The sequence below is a fragment of the Triticum aestivum genome, chromosome 5A, assembly GCF_018294505.1.
Source record: "Triticum aestivum cultivar Chinese Spring chromosome 5A, IWGSC CS RefSeq v2.1, whole genome shotgun sequence".
NCBI lineage: Eukaryota > Viridiplantae > Streptophyta > Magnoliopsida > Poales > Poaceae > Triticum > Triticum aestivum.
Genome location: NC_057806.1, coordinates 340174205 through 340185632, shown reverse-complemented (window position 1 = coordinate 340185632; position 11428 = coordinate 340174205). Strand labels below are relative to the sequence as shown.

The following is an 11428-nucleotide window of genomic DNA, read 5'->3' as shown; positions in this document are numbered from 1 at the left end:
CCGGGCCAGTGCTCCTCTGAGTGTTGGTCCAACTTGTCAGCCGCCGGTGGCCACCAGGGGCAACTCTGGGCTGGCCTACCGGAAGTTTAGACAATCCGGTGGGCCCTGAGAAAGAGATATGTGCAGCTCCTATCGGGATTTGTCGGCACATTCGGGCGGTGTTGCTGGTTTAGTTTTACCCTGTCGAAATGTCTTGTTGTACCGGGATACTGAGTCTGATCGGAACGTCTCGGGAGGAGGTCTATTCCTTCGTTGACCATGAGAGCTTGTGATGGGCTAAGTTGGGACACCCCTGCAGGGATTTGAACTTTCGAAAGCCGTGCCCGCGGTTATGGGCAGATGGGAATTTGTTAATGTCCGGTTGTAGATAACTTGAACCTTAACTTAATTAAAATGAATGAACAGCGTGTGTTACCGTGATGGTCTCTTTCTGGCGGAGTCCGGGAAGTGAACACGGTTGTTGGAGTTATGCTTGACGTAGGTTGTTTAGGATCACTTCTTGATCATAGTTGCATCGACCGTACTTTGCCTTCTCTTCTCGCTCTCATTTGCGTATGTTAGCCACCATATATGCTAGTCGCTTGCTGCAGCTCCACCTCATACTTTTACCTTACCCATAAGCTTAAATAGTCTTGATCGCGAGGGTGCGAGATTGCTGAGTCCCCGCGGCTCACAGATACTTCCAAAACCAGCTTGCAGGTGTCGATGAGTCCATGCAGATGATGCAACCAAGCTCAAGGAGGAGCTCTATGAAGATCTTGTCCTTTATGTTGTTTCGTTCTAGTTGATCAGTAGTGGAGCCCAGTTGGGGTCGATCGGGGACCTTTGTCGCATTTGGGGTTCTTCTTTTATTTTGGTTCCGTAGTCGGGCCTTGATTGTATCTGGATGATGTAATGCTTTATTCATGTAATTATGTGAAGTGGCGATTGTAAGCCAACTATGTATCTCTTTCCCTTATGTATTACATGGGTTGTGTGAAGATTACCTCACTTGCGACATTGCTTTCAATGCGGTTATGCCTCTAAGTCGCGCTTCGACACGTGGGAGATATAGCCGCAACAAGGGCATTTCAGCGCGCCCCTCCCCCTCTGGTCCGAATTGGACTAGGGAAGGGGGGCGGCGCCCCCCTTTCCTTCTCCCTCTCCTCCTTCCTTTCCCCCTCCTAGTAGGACTAGGAAAAGGGGAGTCCTAGTCCTACTAGGAGGAGGAACCCTCCTCTCCTGGCGCGCCCCAAGGGTCGGTCGGCCTCCCCCTTTGCTCCTTTATATACGGGGGCAGGGGGCACCCTAAAACACACAAGTTGATCATTGATCTCTTAGCCGTGTGCGGTGCCCCCCTCCACCATAATCCACCTCGGTCATATCGTCATAGTGCTTAGGCGAAGCCCTGCGATGGTAGCTTCATCATCACTGTCATCACGCTGTTGTGCTGACGAAGCTCTCCCTCGACACTTAGCTGGATCGAGAGTTCGTGGGACGTCACCAAGCCAAAGGTGTGCAGATCACGGAGGTGCCGTACTTTCGGTATTAGGATCGGTCGGATCGTGAAGACGTACGACTACATCAACCGCATTGTCATAACGCTTCCTCTTACGGTCTACGAGGGTACATGGACAACACTCTTCCCCTCTCGTTGCTATGCATCACCATGATAGATCTTGCGTGTGCGTAGGGAATTTTTTAAATTACTGCGTTCCCCAACACACTAAGGGGTTGTGCGCCCCTCCCACCCCCTCTCACGTAACCTGGAGAGGTGGGGGCGCCTCCCCTAGGGCAGCCTCCCCTCCCGGCTTGGGGGCAAGTTTCCTAGGGGTGGGGGCGCCCAAACCCATCTAGGGTTTCCCATGTGGTCGCCGCCCCTCCCCTAGGGAACCCTAGGGCGCCTCCTCCTCCCCCCTTCCCCCTATATATAGTGAGGGAGAGAGAGGGCAGCCGCACCCCTTCCCTGGCGCAGCCCTCCCCCTCTCCAACACCTCCTCCTCCTTCGTAGTGCTTGGCGAAGCCCTGCAATCTCCATCACCACGCCGTCGTGCTGTCGGAGCTCTCCCTCAACTTCTCTTCTCCCCTTGCTGGATCAAGAAGGAGGAGACGTCCCCAGGCTGTACGTGTGTTCAACGCGGAGGTGTCATCCGTTCGGCGCTAGATCGGATCTTCCGCGATTTGAATCACCGCGAGTACGACTCCATCACCCGCGTTCATTGTAACGCTTCCGCTTAGCGATCTTCAAGGGTATGAAGATGCACTCCCTCTCTCTCGTTGCTAGCATCTCCTAGATTGATCTTGGTGACATGTAGGAAAATTTTGAATTATTACTACGTTCCCCAATAGTTTTCATACTATCGCGCGCTCTTGTCCGGCGGCGACTTCATGTCATTTTATTTTTCTTATTTTTGTTCTTTTTTGGCACCTTTATGCCAATCTGTTTTCTTATGGTCCACGTGTTTGAGTGCTTCATCTTCTTCTTGTATCGTTCTGTTGTTTATTGTGTTTGTTGCTTTATATATAAAGCAGAGCGAAAGCCTATTTCGATAGTATTACTCAAGAGCAAAGAAGTTCTTCCCTACACAAGCTAAGACTAACACTAGGTCCAGATTGAAATCATACCATTGTATGGTCTCCGTTCTACCAAAATTAACTAGAACGTGGGTAACATTATTTTGCTCGCTTCTAATAACTATATACTCCCTCTCACCCATAAGCCTCTTCAACCATGGCATACGAAAACTCGTTCTGCTCACTGGAGTTCATCATTTGTTGCTATCACATTCAACAATGGTCTGCAAAATGTGTCCATTGATGTGTTAGCGCCGGGCCTTCCATGCATCCAACTAATTCAGCGTGCAAAGCATCAGGGCACAACCAGAGTGAGTGAAGCGTTGAGACGATGATCGCCCCATCATAATCCCGGAGAATCATTCTAGCCCCTGCTCTCTCATCCTCGGCCGAGAAAGAGTCGTCAACATTGAGTTTCGCCCAGTTCATGGGGGTAGCTACCACATGCATGATTCGTGATGTGGGGGCTTCACATGTGATATAGGGGCTACACGTCCCTCATCAACGGCAGTACTGGATACCGAATAACAATGTAGCATAGCTCTGTAGGAACCTTCTTAGATACTTCAAACCGAGGGGGGGTCATGAGTCGCCTCTTTGCGGGCGGGCGAGCATCTCCACGACACCATCAACAGGCCTAAATGGTCACCTTTGTTCGGCTCGGAGATCACATCCAGAAGCCACTCTGGCCCACTGTGACGCACACTATGAATGTTCGGAATGCACCATACTTTTGCATGGCCTTCCAAAGATATTGACCACATTGGGGCACCTACAGAAGGCGTGAAGTGTGCCCTCTCACTCAAGACCACATAGGGGACATAAATCAAATTTCTCGATAATACCGATCAAATTTATTACCCCCACATAGCCAAAGTATTAGTTGCAATTCTCCATTCGAATACATAGCCTTTGAAGGAGCATGACAACTCCATGAGAATGATTAGACGTCACGTCGCCCGTCTGATGCCCTGCTCGCCGCGACTGAAGAGGGACAAAGCGTCACCTCGAGCACAAATCGATACGCACTACACACGGTAACGATGTCGTTCTGTTTCGTGTCCCATGACAGAATATCTTTTCCCAACCGGGGTGAGGCCTTGATCTTCAAAATCTCTTGTACATGATCGGCAAAAAGTACTGGCACAACAAGTTACCTCGCCATGTACCATGCTCGTCTAATAACTCATGGACACGGCACAACATGCGTCTTCTTGTAAAGAAATTGATGTTTGAAAAAATGTCTTAATATTGTGGAAGGGAGGGAGTATATTTGACGATGAAACAGAAACCGTGCGGCTGCCGATCCTTTACGTATCCGTCGTCGGTCGCGCGCCCAAATAAAACATTTTGCAGAATCTCGCTCGTGTGGCGTGTGTAACTGCCAACTGCCCTCGACCCGCCGCTTCTGCCTTCCCGACTCCCGACCGAAGGAGATGGCGGTCCCGGGAGGAGGTGCCGCCGCCGCGCTCGCCCTGACCCTCCTCCTCCTCCTCTGCTCCTGCGTTTCCGGCGCGGCCCACGCCTCCTCCGCCCTCCGCCACGCCGCGCCGCGCGGCGACGCCGGCGGCGGACTCTGCGGGCAGCTGCTCCTGCCGCTGGGCTACCCGTGTACCGAGCACACCGTACGTACGTTCCCTGCTGCTAGTATATGTAGTACAGTACTGCACATCTTCCTCTTCCCCCCATCCCTCCCCTCTCCGTTCCTCCACTGCTGATTAGTCTTGTGCTTTTCATGCCGATTTCGACCATTTCCCCCCAGCGAATGGAAGGGGGAGGTTTGTTTACTCGTTGACTTATCCGTTTGGAGTTGAGCCACGATTGTGTCTATCCGGATGGTAATCGAACAGCTAGCCTAGCAACCAAGGTAGATCGGGGGAGCCGAATTGTTCCGTGTCCATACGCAGGCTTGCGTGCATTCACACGGCAATGTCCTTCTGTTTTCTTGCCAGGTGAAAATGAAATGGCCGAGATACTATTTTGGTCCCAGTTGGGCTTGTGTAGAGCCACCAAAGTCTGTTTCTCACGTCCCGTTCCAAGAGAAGAAAATGCAATCGTCGCAGGGAAAAAAATAAGCAATAAATGTAAGAGTGTGTCTCAAGTGAACTGGAGCAGCAATTACTTGTGTCATGGAGCTCCTTTACTCTCAGGCAAAGTAGTAGCCCGTATCCTTTGTTTCAACTCCAAGCAAAAGACAAACGTACTGGTTGACCGTGCTTACACTCCTCTTCTTCGATTCCTAGTTTCAGGGCACAACTCTACAATAGGCATTGTCACATCCATCTTGAGTAAACATTCTTCCATTAGAGCTGGCTTGTGATAAATGACTCCGACTTGTTAACACCATTTTATGGTGCAAATACCCGCTTGCAGGTTCATTTCTTTAGCACAGATGTCTTGCGATAATGTCACCAACTATTGTCAAATCATTGATTGCACAATCATCCTGGTATCACATGGTACATGGTGATGGCGCTTCTGCACACGGTGATGCCAGAGTGAAGGAAGAGGGATCTTGATTTTTGATTTAAAACACTATTAATATCCTACAGTGAGACCAAAACTAATGTGTCCTTACGTGTATTTATATCAATTAATCTTGAAGGTATTTTACCAAACGCCATGAACCTTTTCTAAAAACTTAGTGTCCTTCTTTTCCTTTCATTCCTGCTTTTAAAGCTCACCAAGTGAATTGTAGCAGAAAGCTCCCCCTGTTACTGACATGTAGAGTGGCCGCCACTCTTTCTTATATGGATCTTATTTATTATTTTCTTGGCCTTGCAGGTTGAAACAAACGATGGCTTTCTTTTATCTCTTCAGCATATTCCACATGGCAAAAATGGAATTGCAGACAATACTGGACCTCCAGTTTTTCTTCAACATGGTCTTTTTCAGGTTTTTTCTCATTACAGCCATTCTCACATAGCTTTTGATTGTATCATGTTACAGTTGCAGTTTGTTCCATATCTGGATGTTTCATTAGATAATGCAGTTCTTATCTTCAATTGCCACAATCACTGTCCAATCGCATCAACCTCTATTTTTAAAATGTTTTTTGCTTTGTCTATATCCTTGACAGGGAGGAGATACATGGTTCATAAATTCTGCTGAACAGTCGCTTGGATATATCCTTGCTGATAATGGGTTCGATGTTTGGATTGGAAATGTTCGTGGAACACGTTGGAGTAAAGGCCATTCCACTTTCACTGTGCATGATAAGGTGAGTGTACTCTATAGAAAGTTACATTATGAAACACCACATTCTGCAAACAAGGAATGAATTGGGTATGTACAGTAAGTCTTCTGATTTGACCATTCACCCAATTGCATAGTAGTAAAAATAAAGTGGAGTTGACCTTTATAGAACCTGGAAGTCACTCGAAATGAAGATTTTCATTATTAAAATTGTGGATGAAATTGCATAACATGTGCTTTAAGACACAAATACAGATCATAATGTGCTCCCTGACCTGTCCATGATCCCTATGGTTTAGGCTCGCTTGACAGCGGTGAGCTTTTCCGAAGCTTTTTCTAGTTTTGGATATACAGTTGTAAGCACATTCTAGCCATGATAAATGCAATTAGTAAAATTCATGTATGTAACTAGATTCCATTGTGAGGGCAGCACAGCACAGCAACTACAAACTGGTTCTAGTCTTTGATTCTGACCAAATACTGTGGGAGCTTTGCAGCTTTTCTGGGATTGGAGCTGGCAAGAGCTTGCTGAATATGATCTTCTGGCAATGTTAAGCTACGTTTATACAGTTAGGCAGTCCAAAATTTTGTATGTGGGGCATTCACAGGTAAGCTGTTTGGGGTTCGATTGAGAAATGTTTGTTGTGAATCCAAAAAATTGTGGTAATAAATATTTTCCTTTTCTTGTAGGGAACTATTATGGGTTTGGCTGCTTTTACATTGCCTGAAATCACAAAGATGATTAGCGCTGCTGCACTTCTTTGTCCAATTTCTTACCTTGATCATGTTAGTGCTAGTTTTGTTCTCAGAGCAGTTGGCATGCATCTTGACCAGGTGCTTTACTATCCTTTGAATAAATCCACCAAATAAATGCCAGTAACTTCCAAACTGACTTATGGTGAGCTTTGACATAGATGCTTCTTACCATGGGCTTCCATCAGCTGAACTTCCGGAGGTATGGCACTTCTTTCCCTAGCCTTCCTTTTTTTTCTCTTTGGGTGTGATTGTAATTGTCCAACTCGATGAATAGCGATATGGGAGTTCAAATAGTAGATTCTATATGCGATGATGGACATGTGGACTGCAACGATTTGCTGTCTTCGATAACAGGTATTGTATTGTTTCTTTCGGAGTTTTTATAGATTTTTACTTGCTATAAAGAAAAGGTGAGATTGTCCTAAATTTGATATTGCTTGAGTTCTACTGTTCTGTTGTCCAAACACACATTTTATATGCACTAGAACATAACCATTCCCAAATAATCCAGATACTGAAACTGTGTATATTACTCCCTCCGTTCGGTATTACTTGTCGCAGAAATGGATGTATCTAGACGTATTTTAGTACTAGATACATCCATTTCCGAGACAAGTAATTCCGAACGGAGGGAGTATAAGTTACTGAGCTTGTAAGGCAGTTGTGCTCACAATTTTTATCTTGAGAAAATGTAATAGTCTTGTGTCTGATAACTCAATAGATAGAAAAAGTAACATGTTCAACGGGCCTTTGAATAGACCGAAACACCGACAACACGAACCACGCCTTAAGCGGTAAGCTCCGCCGGTGATGACACCTGTAGGCCAGTCACACCTGCCTTACCCTACAAACTTGCCTTTGTCTAGCAGCATAACGATGCCGGGTTTGTCACTGTTGAAGGCAGCAGCGTTCGCTGCTTCCAGATGATGATGGTGGATTATCACAGACAAATTCGGTGTCGTAATAATGCACCGTACATTATCACACAGACAGATTTGATGGCAATGGTGATGGATTGCAAGATTAGGTGTTTAAAAGGCATGTCAACAATGTTATGTTAATTTGTGGAGCCTAGACCAGTTCTTGTGCATGCCAGGTTATGCTTGAACTTTTATCAGGGGTCTGCTCTCATCCAATTAGAGCACTGGCATTCTCAGTTTCGAGTTTAATTTCAAGGGTGCAGTTAACTTTCTGTTTTGAGTTTCAGTAATTGTAGAATTCACAGTCCATGATACTTCTGATAGTGGCACACAAGTTTTACATCTCAAAGCAAAGTCAAACTGTTTGTTCTAAGCTAGTATCTTTCTTTATTAGAACTGAGATATAATTACCTATTTAATTATCTAGATGGATCACATCATCATGGATGTAGATGAATGAACTAACACAATTTAGCTGTGCTGGCTGCTTATGCTGTGGCATATTTGAGCCACCGCCAAGTTAACTTTCTGTATCGAGTTTCAGTAATAGTAGAATTCACATGCCATGCTACTTCTGATAGTGGCACACAAGTTTACATCCTGAAACAAAGTTGAACTGTCTGTTCTAAGTTAGTGTCTCTCCTTATTGGAAATGCACACGAATGGAATTACCTATTTAAGATCTAAATAGATCACATCATAAGGGATGTTGATGAATGAACTAACACATTTTAGCTGTGCTGACTGCTTACGCTGTGGTATATTTGAACTGCATTCTTAATTTCTTGTTGTTTTGATTTAATTCATTTACTTTTTCAGGGGAAAATTGTTGCTTCAATGGATCACGGATTGACCATTACTTGGAGTACGAACCTCATCCATCATCAACTAAAAACTTGCATCATCTTTTTCAGAGTATGTTTTCTCATGTCTAATTCTTAAGTCGTTTAGACAATATGTCTTGGAACATTATTTCCCCTTACTTTGTACTACCTCTGTACCAAAATATAGAGGGAGTAGTTTATAACTGAGAGTTGCAAACAGTGCCTAAATTGGCCTCCATTTCTTCAATCCTTTTGAATGTGCACGTGTACTTGCACTTGCATGCAAGCACTTTTGGTCTTTCTGATGGGCATTCATCTCCATAATCTTAAAAGTGTAGAATGCAGGCAAGTTAATTGATTTATAGCTGTAGGAATTTGAAAGGGTGGTTTCTAGAGTGGCATCACATAGAATTCCCTCCATGGACCATTATTGTCCCGGCATGTATCAGTAACTCAGGACTCGTCCCATCTGCCATCTCATAGCTGTGATGGTGGATGTATAACCTCCAAGACCATTGGATGATGTAGATTTGCACAACCAATGGTGAGGATTTCAATCGCTTCCCCAACTGTTCAGACATGGTCGAGTGGGTAGTAACTTAACACTTGATTAGCATGAGTTCATACCAGTTTGAGGAACGAAGTTGATTTGGATACTGTTAGGAGAATAGTTTATAGAGATCAGCTCAGCTCAGCTGAGAAGTTGATGGATTTAAAACTTTGATGACGAAAATATGGCATACTTCTACCATTCACTTCAGTCCACGGTAGAGAAAGGTTTTTTTTTATTTATCTGGAAAAAACCCCACAAGAGTACCTGTTGCTATGAGCTCAAGCACAATTCCAAACTAAGTAATTGGTTATGCACCAGTAAAAGATTCCCAGTTATGGAACATAGCATCAAATAGCAACAAGCAAAATTCCAAATTGAGAAATTGGTTATGCACTACTAAAAGATTCCCAGTTATGGTACGTAGCATCAAAAGCTTTCAGTTCACTTGAATACCATCCAAGTTCGTTAGTATCAACCGAACTGCTATTTACTTTGTGCTTGGACCAGCATGAAAGTATCAAACAGTATGAATTAACTAAGGCAACTCTACAGAGTTTCATTCGTTGCAGTTGCTTTGCTGCTAAAATTAGGACTGTTTCGTTGTTGCTATTGATATTGCATTTAGGTCATTTCTCAAAGCATGAGTATTGCTTACAGAAATAGTTACTGGCTAGTTAAAACAATCTTTCTAGTCATCTTAAAGCAGGGATTTTATTTCGTCTATGCAGTGATCAGGAAAGGCACTTTCGCAAGGTACGACTATGGATTGTGGGGAAACCTAAGGCACTACGGCCAGCTGTTGCCCCCTCCATTTGACCTAAGCAGCATACCAGAATCACTGCCGATGTGGATGGGGTACGGAGGTCTTGATGCATTGGCTGATGTCACTGATGTCGCGCGTACCGTCAAAGAGCTGAGATCTACGCCAGAGCTGCTATACATTAGTGGCTATGGCCACATTGATTTCGTCATGAGCGTGAAGGCCAAAGATGATGTTTATGTCGACTTGATGAGGTTCCTCCGCCTTAGGGCAAATGGATCATTGCACAGTAGCTACTAGGACATGTCCTGCACGCTGGTGTGTGTAATACATATGTACAGTTCTTCTCTTTTCTGGATTTACGAGATTGACGGTACCACTATTTATGTATATTATGAGATTGTACATCTCAAGAAATAGTATGAAACTGTATATAAGCTTGCTGGGTTGTGCAATTGGTTCCTCTTGTGTATACTAGAGCTAATATAGTACTCCCTCCGTCTCAAAATAAATGACTCAACTTTATACTAGCTTTAGTATAAAGCATAGACACAGGAACTTATCCTACAAAATCACTTTAGTCCACTAAGTTGCAGAATGATATGGACTAGTCCATTAACTTGTCTGATCGCGTTGGAGAGGGTTGACTAGTGCTCGCATGTTGAGCACGTGACGTTTTGTGCGCCTCGACTAAGACAGGAAATTCTGCAAAAATCCTCCCTGAAGTTACTAAAATCATTGAAATGGTGTTATGATGTGTGCTTAGAGTTATAGTATGTTCCTAATATAAGTCTTTTTAGGGATTCTAATATGGACTAAATATGGAATAAAATAAATGATTCTGCGCTCTAAAATATGTCTACATACATTCGTATGTAGTCTATTGAAATCTCTAGAAAGGTGGAAACGGAGGGACTACAAGACATTTGTGGTGACTTTGTCAATCTCAAGATTTATCGGCTCGGCTTTTCACGTTCATATGGATGAATATATATGGGTGTATATGGGCATCTACATTTGTATTGTGTTGTAGAGTAGTCATTCAACAATTCTACAGTTTAAGCGACCTAAATCGTTACTGAAAGGCACTATAAACCAATGTAATTGCTTTTTTCATAGAGAGGGTACAGCTCGAGAGTAAAATGCATCATAAGTCTCAAAAATATTGGAGGTGCGTCAGTTCGGTCTTACAACTTCAAAACTGCAGTTTTAGCCTCTAAAACTATTGAAGGTGTGTCAATTTAGTCCTGTAACTTCGAAACTACGGTTTTGAGTCACACATGCGGCCATGCTCGTGCCCAAATAACAACCTGCATGACCAACTCTACAGCAGAGGTGTTGGGGTAACAAGGATGTTATAAGAGAGAGAGGGGGGGGGGGTGAAATGGGGTCCTCTATCCCGATTGGCTTGAGGTCATCCGGCGGGCAGGCTGAGTGAGAGGGATGTCGTTCTCCATTCCGACTAGCTCATGGTCTCCCCGGCTACCGTACCAAACCTCTCAACGAGGCTACCCTGCAACTCATGGCCACACAGGTGATGGGCGTGCAGGTTGCAGCACACTCTGCGACCTGGAAGCGTATGGATAACTTTTGGGGAAGTAACACATATAAATGGCTCATTTGAAAGGAAACAAAATGCAACATAGATGTTGAACATGCAAGCTTAGGAACTGAGATGAACAAACATATACCGAAAAAGGGTTTCCCCGCTCCGTATTCCAAAGCAACCAACACCGATACAAGGATCGCTGGGGCGAGCAGCATATCAAGCCCAAAAGAAAAAGAAGAAGAAACAAATGCCAACAATGACAGCTCGACAAAGCGCGGATGACCCGCTATCGCTACGCCCTACAGAAACAAACCACCA

The 11428-nt window shown here is 44.6% G+C and overlaps 1 protein-coding gene across 1 annotated transcript; it reads left to right on the top strand.

Moving 5' to 3' along the window:
- The first annotated feature begins 3887 nt into the window (after window positions 1–3887).
- Window positions 3888–10016, top strand: LOC123103276 (triacylglycerol lipase 1). Its single transcript, XM_044524807.1, has 9 exons — window positions 3888–4178; window positions 5338–5448; window positions 5633–5773; window positions 6246–6356; window positions 6439–6582; window positions 6663–6703; window positions 6779–6858; window positions 8244–8339; window positions 9530–10016. The coding sequence occupies exons 1-9, from the start codon at window positions 3990–3992 to the stop codon at window positions 9859–9861; spliced, it is 1245 nt and encodes a 414-aa protein (XP_044380742.1). The 5' UTR covers window positions 3888–3989; the 3' UTR covers window positions 9862–10016.
- The last annotated feature ends 1412 nt before the right edge of the window (window positions 10017–11428 follow it).